The following is a 16,483-nucleotide window of genomic DNA, read 5'->3' on the forward strand; positions in this document are numbered from 1 at the left end:
GTGCCAAATAGCCTTCCGATGTTGAGTGCATCAAATAATTTGTACCAGCCTTGTACAGGAGTTTTTGGTCTCCTGCATCAAACATTGTCAAACATTGGTGTGGTCACACCTTATGTTTGCTAGTCGAATAGGAGGGAAAGAATATCTTCTTGTTTTCTTAATTTGCATGTCCTTAGTTCCTCGTATGGTTGAGTATATTTGCATTAATTTATTGACTATTCTTATGTATGTATTGAGCCTTTCGTGCTTTAAATGGCTTGTTTATATCTACTGCCCAATTTTCCATTGGGTTCAGTGACTGCTTATTGATTTATACAGTACTTCATATATAGTTTGGATCTTAATCTTTTGCTAGTTAAATATGTTGTCCCTCTGTTGCTTATTTTGTATTTAGATGTCATTTGTCAGAGTTGAATGCACAATGTAACATAATTACATTTACCAACCACCAATAGACTAATGGTCCGAATTTTTTGTGTCTTGCTTCAGAAATGTTTTCAAAAGTCATAATGGCAAACTTTATTTTAAAATGTCCCAAATTATTTCTAGTTTCCTCCATAATCAATACTTATTTAGGTTTACCTACATGTATCCCACACAGTCAGATACCTTGGTATAGTCAATAAAACACAGGTAAATATATTTTTGGTATTCTCTGCTTTGAGCCAAGATCCATCTGACATCAGCAATGATAGCCCTAGCTCCACATCCTCTTCTGAATCCAGCCTGAAACTCTGCGAGCTTCCTGTCAAAGTACTACTGCAACCACTGTTGGATGCTCTTCAGCAAAATTTTACTTGCATGTGACATCAGTGATACTGTTCCATAGTTTGAACATTCTGCTGAATATTGATTCTGTTGAATCACCTTTCTTTGGAATGGGTCCCAATGTGGATCTATTCCAGTCAGTTGGCCAAGTAGCTGTCTTGCAAAATCCCTGACATAGACAAATAAGTGCTTCCAGTGCTTTATCAGCTTGTTGAAACATTTCCGTTGAGAAGAATTAGAATTCCAGAACACTACATTGTGCTTCTGTGGGAACTGTACATGAATCAAGATGCAGTTAGGCAACTAGAACAAAGGAATGCTGCATGAGTTAAAATCAGGAAAGGCGCCTGTAAGATGCTCTCACCAAGCTTGTTCAGTCTTCATGCTGAGCAAATCATCAGAGAAGCTGGTTTATATGAAGAAGAATGTGACATCAGGATTGGAGGAAGGCGTCTTAACAACCGGAAATATGCACATGCCACAACCTTGCTTGTTGAACATTGAAGGACTTGAAGCATATACTGATGAAGATCAAGGATTGCAACCTTCAGTATGGGTTAGGACTCACTGTATCCTAATTCTTTGCTCATCATGGCTTTCTGCATTCAACTTTTTAATTTGGGGGTTAATATAATTTCTACTCAAAAGTATCCTTTGGCAGTGTTTTAGGTGACAATTCAGAAACAGTCATGTTCTGAAAATGTTTTCATTTAACTCTCATTTTTGAGCTATAAACTCTGTTAGTATTAGATTTCCTCCACTACTTTTGCGATACTAATACTATTTTCTGACATTTGCTGTCATGTCTAATGAGATATCTGCTTACCGTATGAACTTGAGTATAAGCTGACCCCAATATATCAGCCGAGGCACCTAATTTTGCCACAAAAACTGCATTAAAAATGTGCTGGAAAACTTGGCTTATACATGAGTATATAAGGAAAGTCTCAATTCAATTCTTTATTATTTTTATTTTACCTCAAGACTTTGCGTACTTTACCCAGGATTGCTCATATGTTTCCTTAATTCTGGAAAATTCTCACCCATGATCTCTTTAGACATTCTCATTCTCTCTCTCTCTCTCTCTCTCTCTCTCTCTCACACACACACACACATTCTCCGCCTCTTCCTTTCCCTCTCCCCATCTCTCTTCCTTTCTCTTCTTCCACAATCCCTATTCAATTTTGCTCTCTCACTGTCTCTGTCCCTCTTTATTTTTTTTAACCATTATTCCTCTTTGCTATACTCTGGGTAACTTATTCTTATTTTAAAGTCTATATACAAAAACCACCAATTAATCAATCCATGCCTTAAGTGTTCAGTTCCAAGGAATATTATTTTCCATTTGTAGGTGTTTTGATGGCTGTTTTTCAGATCTACTTATTTAATACTCTTCTCTTATCTCATTATTGTGTTAGACCGGGTAGAGTAGAGAAACAAATTCACAGACACTCATATTTGTAAAAGAAAGAGCTTTATATACAACAACAATTGAATATTGAGAAAACATGCCAGCCCAGTCCAGATCAAGTCCATAAGTCTGATATTAGCCCATATGTCCGATACCAATCTATAAATTCCCCTTCGGACTCACGAAATGCATGCAATGATGCCGAAGGCAGGAAGAGCACAGGCCGGTGGGTGGAAAGTCTTGTGGATCCAGTGGCAATATAAGCATCTCAGCGCTGCCATGTGTCTCCTTGTGGCTCCTCCAGCTCCAGAGCTCTGGTGTAGTTCCATGTGTCTTGTCAATAGGAACACATAGCAGAGAGTGTATGTATCTGGCCTCCAGTGAGCAATTTAGCTTCTTCACCACTCCAAATGAGGTCATCAAGCTGCGACCTGATTGACAGGCTAGACTCCACCCCTTCACAAGTTGATAGGAGATGATGTCACTGCCACAATTACTCTCATTTGTACTTTCTATTATTTTGTTAAGCCTCTTCAGCATACTTTTGGGGGCCTCTTTCTGATTAATTGATTGCCGTGTGTTCTTGGGGCAGCACAGCTTCCCATTGTGGAATTTTCTGTCTTCCCTTCAGCAAGATTCGATTACTCTCATAGTTGGCAATTCGGAGGCTGTGATCGCACCTTCAGCCACAATTGATTACATATGTGTGAAATTCCTACGTATCCACGGTCAGAAAAATGCCCATAAAGAGTAGTCTTTGCCTCTGTGGCAGTCTGTGGCTACACTGATGGAGACTAGCTGTTAACATTAATTTCAAAGTTTTGGGATCCTATACCATGCGGATTTCAAATGTTCAATCCTCATTTTAAATGTTTAATCCCTTACCAAACATTTATTTCCTCAACTACGAACTTAGTTTTCACACATGGTTTCATACAGTGCAACATTGTGATGAAAGTCTTGGGACTTAGGCGTTTGAATACTTGGGTTCACAAACTATTTGTAGAATTACCTCACTGTGGGACCATGGGCAAATTCACTCCTCTAAGCCTTCATTGTTAATCTGAAAAATGGTGATAGTAGTAGAATATACTCGATAGAATTGCTATGCATTCTAAATGGTCGCTGGCACATGGGAAGAGTTTCTGTCTTTAGTCTTGATATTTCTCTGGGCAAGAGGAGCGCATTTTCTATAGTTACTGGACGGAAGTTCAAAAGCTCGTCCACTGGCCAGTCTGACTTGGTGATTTCCGTCTGTGGTCTTACTAGTCTCGGATTCGTCTTGGCACATAAGCAAGTTTGTGTTTGTCTTTCAAAGTCATTCTCATGATTCATCTTCATGAGTTCTTCTCAGCCTTCACCACATGCAGCTCGTGTCTCCTTTCATCTGTCCACGAAGCATCATCCATCCATCCTCTTCCTTATGCATCCAAGCACCACATTGGCTCAGACCCTGTTACAGGCCCTGGGTCACACCGCATGGAGAAGACATTTCAGTCCCCTCGCTGAGTTCTCATTTCTGTGGGGCCGAAGACTGTAATAACCAAGGAAGCAACGATCACCACAACGAATCATCAGAGGACAAGAGGCTATTGGGAGAGAGAGAATTCTGGCTCGGGTTCAGGGCCGTGATGGGAGATATGTAGGGGGAATTTATTTTCCATAGGGCACTAACCAAGATGCTCTTTACGGAGGACATGATCCGTTGGCAAACATCTAAACAAAGGGAGGGAGCACGAAGGACAAAGCCCTGGTGCAGAACAAGCTTGTGCTGTTCAAGCAAAAGCGAGATCTGCAGCACTGAGGCAGGATCAAGGGAGGGAATGGACTGCGAGCGTTTTTCTCTGCGTGAGAAAGTCGTGTAAGGCTTAGGTGGTTGTGGCAAGGATCTTTGGACAGGGATTTGGTACAATCTCATTCTTCACTTAAATCAAACCATGCTGGAATTATCTTCCAGAGAAGACAGACTAGGAAAAAAAGTCCTGGCATCTACTTCTGGAAACTAGTCACTGGAAACTCCATGTATAAGTGGTCAAAGAGTGGGTCAATAAAACCAGAGGAAGTCCTCAGGGAGACAGATGGATTGACACAATAGCCTCAACAGTAGATTCAAAAGTGTCACTATCATGAAGACGACACACGACGGGGTACTGTTTGGTTGTGTTATGCATAAAGTCACCGTAAGTCAGCGCTGATCCCGCAGCAGCTAACCACAGGAGACTAGTCTATAAATGGGCACAGGCAGAAGCAGAGAAGACAAGTAGGAGGCTTTTGCTTAAGTCCTGCTGAGATGGTGGTATCTTAGGGTGGGGTAAAAGTAAAGATAGTGCTAGGACTGAGACCTACTTTTTTAAATGTAAAGGCAGCCCTAGTTGTTCAGGGTATGAAAGAAAGAGAGGAATCCGTAACAACTCCTATTTGGGGGATGATGGCAGCTATAGTCAACAATTTAACCGTGTAACAAACCTGTAACAGTTAATGGTACTTTAGTGATTTCCTGTCTTTTTTTAGCCCAACAATTGGGTTGCAGGCCTCATATTTTCCTTAACACAGGTGAGGACAGTGGTTGTTGTTGTTTGTGGCTGTGCGGTGCCATGGAATCGGCTCTGACCTATACAGACCTTGTGCACAGCAGAAGGAAACACCGCACGGTCCTGCGCCATCCACACAATGGCTCCTATGCCTGAGCCCATTGAGGTCTGAACCCGTCTCATTGAGGGCTTTCCTCTTTGTTGCCTCCCTTCCACTGAACCAAACATGATGTCCTTCTTCAGGGACCGGTCTCTCCCGACAGTATGTCTAAAATATGTAAGAACTCTTGCCATCTTTGCCTCTAAGGAGCACTCCAGCCTTACTTTATCCAATACAGATCAGTTTGTCCTTTTAGCAGTCTGTGGTACTTTCAATACTTTTCTCCAGCACCACTAAAGTGCATCCATTCTTCTATGGTCTTCCTTCGTCAATGTCCAACTTTCTCATGCGTATGATGCAATGGGGAATACTGTGGCTTGGGTCAGGCACACTTTAGTCTTCAAAGAAACATCCTTGCTCTTCAATACTCTAAAGAGATCTTGTGCAGCAGATTTACTTAATGCAATATGTCTTTTGATCTCTTATGGGCATTGAGTGAGGATACAAACAAGATGAAACCTTTTACCATGTTAGCCTTTTCTCCATTTATCATGATGTTATCTACTGGTCCAGTTGTGAGGAATTTGGTCTTCCTTACATTGAGTTGTAATCCATACTAAAGACTACACTCCTTGATCTTCCTCAGCAAGTCTTCAGTTCCTCCTCACCTCCAGCAAACAGAACTGTGTCATCAGCATACTGCAGGTTGTTAATGAGCTTTCCTCCAATCCTGATGCTGCACTCTTCTTCATATAATCCACCTTCTCTAATGATTCGCTCAGCATACGGATTGGACGAGTATGGTTAGAGAAGACACACCTGACGCCCACTTTTCCTGATTTTAAATCATGCAATATTCCCTCGTGTTCACACAACTGCCTCTTGATCCATGTACAGGTTCTAAATGAGCACAACGAAGTGTTCCACAATTCCCATTCTTCTCAAGGTTGTCCACAGTTTATTTTGGTCCATGCAGACAAATATCTTTGTGTCGTCGATGAAACACAAGTAAACACCTTTCTGGTATTCTGTGCTTTGAGCCAAGATCCAGCTGACATTAGCAATATTTCTTATTCCAAATCCTTTTCTGAAGCCAGCCTGAATTTCTGGTACTTCCCCGTCAATGTGCTGCTACAACCACTGTTGGATGATCTTAAGCAGAATCTTACTTGAGTGTGATATCAATGATATCATTCTATAGTTTGAGGATGATGTTGGGTCACCTCTCTTTGGAATGGCACAAACATGGACCTCTTCCAGTCAGTTGGCCAGGAACCTGTTTTCCAAATTTCCTGGAAGAGACAAGTGAGTGCTTCCTGTGTGTCTTCAGCTTTCTGAAACAGTTCACTGGGTATTCTGTCAATTCCTGGAGCTTTTTTTTGGGCGGGGGGGGGGGGGGGGGCTAATACATTCAGTGAAGCTTGAACTTCTTCCTTCAGCACCATTGGTTCTTGTTCATATGCTACGTCCTGAAATGATGGACTTGTCTGCTAGGTTTTATTTTTGGTACAGTGATTCTGTGTTTGCTTGTTTGTTTGTTTGTTTGTTTCCTTCTTCTCGTGATGCTTCCTGCTAGGACAGCTAGTGGCATTCTACTTACTTTTGATCAGCTGATTCCACACCTATCAATTTATACATTTCTGGCAAGTTACAAAACCTTTTGACTCAGTCTTTTTATCTGTACAATGAGTCTGATAGTGTTAATGCTGACCGGGTTGCTGAGATAACTAAGCACAGTCCGTAGAACAGTGCCTGCACAGAGTAAGTGCTCAGTAAGTGTTAGCTCTTGTTCTTATTGGTCCCAAGAATGAACCCACATATTGTGCTCCAGGTCTCTTCTCAGGAAAGCCAGGAATCTTACAAGTTACGTTTACTTTGTTTGCACAAAGCACAGGGAAAAAACGTTTCCTAAAGTACCTAGTACTTGAGCTGACAAAATTACCATTCCAGCCTCAAAATACTACCCTGTGCCTGAATCTCTTTAGTTATCTTCCGGCCCCCCACCCCCTGCAAGTTCTTAAAGCATAAGTCAACAAATAATGGATATTTGGTGAACATTACTCTTAACTTAATGGTGGGGATATTAAAGAGAACCTGTTAGATCTAGCTCCTGCCTTCTCCTATGCTAAGCCATGCATAATTTTGATTTAGCTGCAATGAATAAATATTTTATCAATGACTCAATGTATTTCATTACTTCTGTAGTCCTTCTGGGTATGGCTGGCCAGATTTCAGACTAACTGATGTCATTGTTGGCTTTTGTGAACCGGGTCAGTATGGCTGCCCTCTTGTTGCTCTAGCCAAATGCAGAGAAACAGCGGCTCAGAGAGGAGGGTCACCATCCTAACTGGAATCAGTTGTCACCAGCAGAGATTTATAGCAGCTGATGTCCTTTCATTGAGAAAGAGGATGCATTAATGAAATAATTTCTAACAAAAAGAAAATATTTGCAAATGTAAGCTAAGCTCTCTGGCACATTCCAACACGTGGGATTTAATTCCTTCTTCAGCCGAGATCAAAGAACGCATGTTGAAGGAGTGGGCGGAGCACAGGGGCCAGGGCGGACTGCCACCTGGGCAAATGCCCGAACATGCTTCATCTTAGATGTCTCCACTGCCAAATGAGAGGAGCAGTTCACACCATCCTCGCTAGGAGCCCTGGTGCCATACTGGGTTCCCTGTTGGGCGACTAACCGCAAGATCAACAATTTGCTTCATGGGAGAAAGATGAGGCTCTCTACTCCCATAAAGCTTTACAGTCTTGGAAAGCTATAGGGGCAATGCGAGAGTATGTCGCTATAAGTCAGAATCAACCTGATGGCAGTGAGTTAGGGAGACCTACTTCACGGGGTTCCCTCAAGATTCAGGGAGGTGGTATGAACCGGCTTGGAAAGATACAAAGTCAAGATTATTCTTATACAAATCTATATGAATGTCAAGGTTGGGAACTGTCTAGGGGACGCTCGTGTAATTGGAGTGTGGCCTCTGTGTTAAGGTTAGCCAAGTCATGGTCATATTGCCTCGGGAATTCATTACACTCACCCTGGGCCTCTCTCAAAAGTTCTCTCACATTTACTTCCTATCCATTGTGTCTCATGCTGCTCTACAATCATATGGAGTAGTGGTGTTGGTGTGGTTGACACTTGCCGTTATAACAAATGAACTCTTAACTGCTTACTTACAGACAGACCATAGAAAGTTAAATGACTACTGCTTTCACTAAACAAATCACAGTCTCTCAGGGACCCAGAGAGAGCATGGCTCACCATCTTTAACCTGTGGCCTTGAGGTCATCTCCATGCTAGCCAAGAGGAATGGGGTGTGTGTGTGTGGAACGCTGCCCTGTTGGAAGTCTGGAGGCCAGGTCTGGAAGCTTCAGGCACCGCGTTAGCCACACACCAATGGTTAGGACGCCATCATGTAAATCTTGCAATTGGTGTTACAATCTTTCAACAGATTTCTGCCTTAATTGCCTGATAATTTTCTTTCTTCTACTTCAGTTTGATGAATTTTTAAATTGCTACTGTCAATTGGGTGAAGTTTACAGAGCAGATCATCAGTGTTCCATTCCACAATTTATACACCTTTTGTTTATCTCAATGTGCTATCACATACCCTGCTTCTTCCTTGTGCTTCCTGTTCGCATTCCTCCTCCTCCCCCAGGCCTTCTTAACGCAGTTCTTGGTTAATGCTGCTCTTTTGATGCCAAATGATTGATTATTTTAAGGTGTTCACATCTCACGAGTGTTACTGCTTTCCTGCTTCTCCTTGTAGACCTGTTGCTACTGCTTGCCTGAAAATTCAGCCCAATGGGTAAGTTCATTGCCAGACCTGAAGGGTCACTAAAGTCTACAGTTTGGGGGACCCACCAACTTCAATTGGACTAGTAAGCCTGGAATCTTTGATGACTTTGGGTCTTGTTCCACATTTTTCTCTCACTCTATCGAGGACCTTCAATTGATTTCAGAGCAGTTGGCAGTGGTAGGTGGGCACCATCTAGTTCTTCTGGTTTCATGGTCATGGAGACCAATGTTCACATGGTCCACTAGTCTATTGGACAAATTATTTCTATGGGTCTTCCATTTTCATGAATCTTTTTTCCTCCGAGTGGAGGGAGGCTTAACAAGACTCCAACCACTGCTCACCAAAGTAGAATGTAGAACATTGTCTGTGGACAATGTCATAAAAATTTTTAATTAAAATAAAATATATTTGCTGGTTTTGTGATACAGAAAACTGAATGAATCCCAACCCTTAGTTCATTATCCACTTTTATCCACTGGTCCTTTTAAGACCTATTTGTTTATTTATTGATAATGTAATAGATCTGTGAGTCTCCTACCCACATACAAACTAGAATGTTAATATCTAATATAAATCTCTTTCCAATCTCATTCCCCAGACTCTCACATTCTACTGGCCATTATCCTGAATTCTGTGTTTATTATTTCCTTGGATCTTTACAACCCAGTTTTATGACACGGGCATCCCTTTAAAAGTATATCATTTACTTTTAGTTGTTTCTAAAGCTAGAAAAAAAGTGTTTATTCTGTGCGTAATTTTCTGGGACTTAAATTCTTCACTCCTTACATTGCTAATATTCGTTCACATAGTTTCATCTAAACGTGCTATCATCAAATCAATTTCAACTCATAGTGACCCTACTTAGGGTTTCCAAGGCTGTAAATCTTTATAGGGGTAGATAGGATCACCTTTCTCCCAAGGAGCAGCTGGTGGTTTTGAACTGCCAACCTTGCAGTAGGCCGTCCAATACTGATCCAACAGCACTACCAGGGCTCCTCTCTTTGTATCTAATTGTAGTTAATAAAGTTGATTGATACATAAAGTACCATTATGCCTTGTCTTATTCATCAATGGGAAAGAGAGGAGGCTTTCTACTCCTACAAAAAGTTACAGGCTCGGAAACCCATAGGGCAGTTCTATCCTATCCTACCGGGTTGTTAGGAGTTCAAATGGACTCCATAGCAGTGAGTTTGTTTTTTGTTTGTTTGTTTTAGCATTCTTCAAAAATAACTCCTTGGATTATTTCCAGACTTGTGCTATTGTAATCGGTGCTGCTATAGAAATTCTCGAACCTACCTCTTGGTATATATGTACCAGAATTTCCTAGGAAAATTGCTCGGTCATAAGGCCTGAGAGTGTTCCATTTGATAGAACAAGGACAACTGTTTTCCAACATGGTGGCACCCATTTGAACTCCCATCTTATAGATGAATATCCACATCTCTCCAATACTTAACTTTGTCAGATGTTTCATTGTTGCCAGTTGAATGAAAGTAGTATGATCCTTGATCACACGTGAGTGTGCACATTTCTTCATGTTTAGTACCTATATGTGTTTTGGTTTCTATGAAATGCCTGTTTATGTTTTGGGCTCTTGTTGTTCGTTCTTTTCCACTGATTTCTACTGTGGTTTGATTCCCCTTCATAGCAACCTTATAGGACAGGATTGAAGTCCCATAGAGTTAAGATGAAGCTTTCTACTCCTATCATGGTGTGCAGGTTCAGAAATCCACAGGGGCAGTTCTACACAGTCCTATAGAGTAGTTGTGAGTTGGAATCGACTCAATGTCAGTTAATTTGGGGCAGGGGGGAGATTTTGTAGGGATGAGGATGGAGGGATCTTTGTGAATGCAGTTTGCCAGGCCTTTTCTCTGTAGAGCAGTGGATGGATTCCAATCGCCAGCCTTTAGGCTAGCAACCAAGTGCATCACCATCAAACCACCAGGGCTCCTCCCCTAATTTCTAGGAATACATATTGTTATGCAAATATCTTCCACTGTGTTTGTCAGATTCATGAACTGTTTGAATGTGGGGTTGCTCAGATTTAGAGAGGCTAACCCCTTGTGCTTCAGATGAGGAATGTAGGGGAGTCAAGTCATAGTGTTGAGGTCACATAATAGTTTAGGGACAGAGTGTACTTAAGTCAAGAGACTTTTGGTGAGCTTCTTCAACATAGGACAGTAGTAAGGTATGGCACTGTTCAAATATGATCAATGTAATCATCCTCGTCCTATTGGGGAAAAGTGTGTCACCACAAGCAAAACTTGTCTGTACAATGAGTGGTTGTGCATTTTGTTCCCTTACCTTTGTTGATGTAGCTGTGCCTGAATAGGCTCACCGTGAGTCACAGTCGACCCAATGGCAGTGTGTTTGGTTTTTGGTTGTGTGCCAAAGGGCTAATCTGCAACATTTTAACATTTAAATCTGGCTTTGAGTATTGTTTTCTATATTTTGATTTCTGGGAAGGAAAATGGCTTGAAGAAGAGAAATTAGTGAAAAAATCAGGAGTCAAATAAGCAAATAAGCTTTTATCTTCAACTTTGTGGCAGAGACCCAATGCTGTTTCTTATCGTGCAGCTGCTAACAATACAGTTTCTGAAGAAAAATAAAAGCACTCCTTGAGACATGATGAATCTGGCATGCCTTATTATAAAGGACAGAAATTGCATTTATATTAATTCTGCTGACGTTTTTTTTGTATTCTTCTTGGATTCTTGATTTCATTTGGGGACAGGATTATGAATTGGCTGCTGCAGGGCAGAAGTTTCCCTGGAACTCTGGTTTCTAATAGCCTCAAGGGGGGTGTTGCACAAAATCTACACATTTGGCTGGGTTTGAAGCCAAGGATTGGAGAGACTGGGCTGCTTTTGCAGCTGTAGTTTTAATTAGAAACATCCTACCTTTTCAACAGAAAGTTTACAGAGAGCCAGATTGTTTTTAAATTTCTAAAAGAGATGTATTAGACTCTAATTGCCTGCTTCAGAATGAACAGTGTACCTCAAGTTTCAGATTCAAGAAACCTGTACCTTGGAGTGTGTTTTTCTCTAATGAAAGGCAATCAATCTCACTGCTGTTAAATTAAGGTGGAATGAATTTAAAATTTTTATATTGATTACTTTAAATAAATACTTTCTTCATTCTCTTTTCCTATGTCTCCAGGTGATTGGATCTCTTTTAATTTTAAGAATTAAATTCCTGGTCATATCGGGTAGCAGAACAACATACAGACAATAGGAAGGAATTCTTGTCCCCATCACACACCATGTATTTGTGTGCACTGATGTTTGTGAGTCTTGAGTCCTGTGATGGCGAGTGATATATTACAGAAACAATGATTGTATTTCTTCCATATTTTGGTGTGTGTAAATTGAACTAAAAGATCACGGACTTTTCCCACCACTTTTGAAAGCTCTCTCATAGATGTATATGAGTATGTATGTGTGTGTTAGAACATGTGAACATTTATTTTTATTCAGAGATTATGCAGAGTTCAGGGAAGTGCATATAGATACTAGGTTGACAAGGGGTGGACTGTGATAGTTGCTATTAACTATCAACTTGTCTGTGTCATGATTCTCAGTGGTTTGGCAAACACAATGTAATCACTTTCTGTTTTATGATTCAATGTGAGCAGTCAGGAAAGGGGAGTTTCCTTGGGGGCATGAGCTGCCTTCAGTACACGAATGGATATTCTTGTAAAAGGTGTTTTCTCTCTCTCAATATCGCTTGCTTCTCATCACCTGGCTTGGAGCCTTTGGGTTCATCTGCCCCTACAACCATGTGAGCCAACAGAAACCTTCAGCCTGCCACCTAGGCGTGGACCTGGGACTTACCAGCCCCAACAATGAGTGAACATCCCTCTAAAGCTTTCTTGGTTATAACCTTGAAGGGAGCAGTTTGTTGGGTCTTTCTTCTGGAAAGCCACTCAGGAGGTTCAAAGCACCAACCTTCCTATGATCAGTCAAGCATTTAACCATTGGCCCCAGTCGAGTTCCTTTGACATCCAGCCTGTAATAATCATTGTGCAGCATGAAGGTTTCCTACTAAATAATATTCTCAACTTTCCTCCTTTCTCCAGCCAGTCATTTCTATGTAATAGGATTAAGGAAGGGGATGAGCGTAATTAGATGGAACTATTAATTAAGGATACGAATAATTGACTTAAAATAATCATCATGAGGTTGATTTTAAAAAATTAGCTTGTGGCTTATATAAATTTGTCCCATGAGGAACACACTTCCTCTTTGGAAAGATATTTTGAGAAGGATTCAGGGGGAAAAGTTCACGTCCATTCTTCCTCAAGTCACCACCACAAGCAGCAGCAGCATCCATGAAGGCCAGCGCAAAGCTCAAGAGAAAGTGCTGAAAAGTTTCTGCGAAGTCAGAGACACCAGTTGGACTGCCTGGGATACTTCAGGGGAGAGCAGAAAAGGGAAAGGGAGAGAAACAGGTGTCAGCAAGAGAAGAGGCCCTGAACTTGGTCTGTAACCTCTCTGCTAGATTTCTCTCACAGTTGTCTCCCTTCAAGTGAAGGATGTTTACATGGGGCTTCAAAAATTCATGAGAAGATGGAATTAACGATAATGGGATTTTCCCATGAACTGCTTGAAACCTCTTGAACTCGCGTGGTGTACATGATTTGTGTGTGTGTGTGTGTGTGTGTGATGTCAAGTTTGACACGTGATGACACATGCAATGTAAGAGGAAGCACAAGGCCAAGAAGGTGAAGGAGACTCTGAAAATCTAAGGGCAACCTTAACTAGAGAGACTGAGCAGAAGTCTCTGTTTTCTGTTTCCATGGGCCGATTGCTAAGAGAGTCAAAGGCAATGTTTTTGGCGTTTCAAGGGGTAAGTCACCTCAGCTAACTCCCATTGCTTTCATTTTCAAGCATACCTCAGCATGTTGTATGTTTGGTTCCTTATCACCACAACGGAACCGGTGTCCAGGTAAGGCAAGGCATACACATTTTGGTTTCCAAGTGCATTCAATTTGTGATCGCACTGTACAGGGAGGGATCCTTTGGGTGTGCTTTGAACTGGTGGTTGAAATATGGTGAGCATTGCCCAAATGTGACCCAGACACAGAAAGGGAGCACATGCTGTAAGATCCTGCTCGAGGCCAGGTGGTCAAAAACAAACCTGTCTGAGGCATGCAATAAGGCGAAGCACAATCAAACGAGGTATGTCTGTATTTAAGAACTAACAGCAGTCAATGAGTTCACATCAGAGAGCAAAAAATTCCGTTCAGAACCCTGAGGGCTCTGCCTTCCTGAAAAGATGCTGTCAGTCCGTGCTGAGGCAGCACCTTCCTGGAAGACGAAAGGGCTCCAGAGTCAGAACAAACTAGGCTGCGAGCCACAAGAAGTCCAAATTGAGGGTGTCCTTCCAATCAGGTGACTGCAAGACCCCGGGCTGGTGTTTGTCTATAGAAGAAACCAGAACAGTCAAATCTGACCCATCACGGGGCCTCTCTAAGTCAATACATAAGTAAGCCACTAAATAAAGCATGCAAGCTATTTTAGATCGATTAACTGCATAATCATTATTTCATATCTATTACTTGGAAAATAAGGACTCTGACTCAAGGAATGTTCACATCCCCTTTGGGTTCGTCACCATTTCCCCCTAATGTGACAGAAAAAAGAATCTGAAGTTCTGCCATTAATACAAAATGACTGTTGTTACTCCATTTGTCCAGGAACTTAATGGATTCTATTCAATACATGCCTCTCAGAAGAAAGCAAATAGGGCTTAGATTGTGCCCCAGCCGTGAACCTGAATGGGGAATGAGTAGAAAAAGTGACAATGGGGTACAAGGAAAATGATTCACAGGAGCACAAAAATGCACCTGGCTACCTCGACTGAGGATCCCAAATCTCATGTTTCTATAGAAAATAGGGACCAAGATAAGCATTTCTGATTATAAATATTGATTTCTCTTTTCCCTAAGGCATTTCATGGGTTAGAGATTAAGACAACCTCGGAAATTCTTTGTCCTTGGTTGCACCCAATTTATTATATAATCTTGTGTGCTAATATGTGTACAAATTCTCATGCCCAAATAATAACCACAACGATTTTAGATGTTTATGTTTTCGCCTTTTCAGATTTAAAGTTGGAGACTTTCCAACTTTGAAAATGCTGCTGATTGTGTTCCTCCTAATAATTTGTTCCCATGTTTCTGTGAACCAGGACTCTGGTAAGGAAAAACAAACATGGAAATAATTATTATCCCTAACTTTCATTGCGAAAAATTGATTGCGTGCAAGAGCCTCATGGTGCTGTTCTGTTTTGGTTTTTGAGTATTGGGATGGTGGTAATGCCATTTCTTTTTTAATGTCACCTATGTTCCTTTGAAGGTCCTTTGTTCCTGGGCATGTTTCTGTGCTAACAGTAAATGGATGAAAAAATGTCATTCTGTTCTCAGTTTCAACCCCCTTAGACTGTCTGGGAGGTTGAATGAATAGTCCATGCCTTAAGATTAGGTTCCCGTTCTGGAAAATCTGAAATATCTCTTCCTAATCCATTCGTGCCCATTTGGTTAAATGCCCAGAGTTTACGCCAATTTAAACTGTTTGTCTGTTTATTGTAAGGAAAGTGCATTCACCCGGGACAGAAATTAGATCTGAAGTTTCTGCTCTCTGCTGTTTCTTGGCTTTTTATGTGCCTTAGATTTAAAGTCAAAATCTGGGTCCAGCCATTACAACCTTTATCACTTCTTTATCCATGTCCAGGGCTACCTATACTGGCTTTTACAGCTTCCGCAAAGACTTTGTTCTTGGCAAGTAATTTTCTAAACAGATAAATTAGGCTTTGTTTGGAAATGTCTTTTTTGTTGCCTCACCGAGGCTAATATCAAGCTTTTTTTAAAAGAAGCAATCTTTTCCCTCCAGTTATTTCTTAATTCAGAGTCAGAAATACCTGAAAATGCAGTTAGTGCTTGAATCCAATCATTCTCCTTCTCATTCCATAGTTTTACGGAATGAGTTCTAGAGACCTAACATTGAGCCTGGCACTAAACAAAACTTTAAAATTTCAGAAAATTTTTGTTCATCTGTGAAAATCATACTTTAATGAAAACTAAAACTTTAATCACTTTACTAGTCCAAGACATATTGGTTTTCATCATGGCTTACATATGTGAGAATGTATTTACCAATTATAATGTTCATTCTTATGATTTATCAAAAATACTATAAACAACTTTAAAATAAAATAATTAAGGTAAACTCATATATTTAGGATGTTTGGACATTTTTAAACTCCCTTTGATACTTTGAAATATAAAACTAATGTATTTGTAAATCAATTAGACTATTGCTGTATTGCTTATATGATAGTCATAATGACAAGTTGTCTTTCAAATTTCACCTTTCAAACAAATTCAAAGCAATTTACTTCTCAATTAAATTTTTTTCCTGTTGCTATAAATTGAGATCAAATTCTGAAAGCTAAAAAATGTACAACAGAAAATTCTCTACCAAAGATATAAATCCTTATGACTTTTTTACCTCTCTGCATTTACCAATTAGTTGATTCCTTTTGCAAGTTATGCATAATTTTGTGATTAGTTCAAATGAGAGGTTATAATAAATGAATATATTCAAGAAATAAGTAATCCCTTATTCTTGAGCGAATTTAACATTTTGGGTGAGTATCACTATTAATTTGGAAAGGAATAAGGAAATAAAATAAGGTAGTTGGTATTAAATAAGGCAGTCACTTTGAAAGTTTTATTGTGTGTGTTTGCTGATTTTGCAGGCCCCAAGTATGCAGATGTCGTTTTTCTGGTGGACAGTTCTGATCACCTGGGAGCTAAGTCCTTCCCACTTGTGAAAGCGTTCATCAACAAAATGATCAACAGTCTCTC

The 16,483-nt window shown here is 40.6% G+C and overlaps 1 protein-coding gene across 1 annotated transcript in view; it reads left to right on the top strand.

The window, feature by feature from the left end:
* The first annotated feature begins 14,731 nt into the window (after window positions 1-14,731).
* Window positions 14,732-16,483, top strand: part of LOC101655657 (collagen alpha-6(VI) chain) — a 134,799-nt gene continuing 133,047 nt past the window's right edge. The window contains exons 1-2 of the mRNA XM_004704181.2: window positions 14,732-14,812; window positions 16,375-16,476. Coding sequence (XP_004704238.1) covers window positions 14,752-14,812; window positions 16,375-16,476 — 163 coding nt within the window. The 5' untranslated portion in view covers window positions 14,732-14,751. The remainder of the gene's footprint in view (window positions 14,813-16,374; window positions 16,477-16,483) is intronic.

This window comes from Echinops telfairi, unplaced genomic scaffold (assembly GCF_000313985.2).
Source record: "Echinops telfairi isolate 266 unplaced genomic scaffold, ASM31398v2 ScPeMD7_7420;HRSCAF=8458, whole genome shotgun sequence".
Taxonomy (NCBI): Eukaryota; Metazoa; Chordata; class Mammalia; order Afrosoricida; family Tenrecidae; genus Echinops; species Echinops telfairi.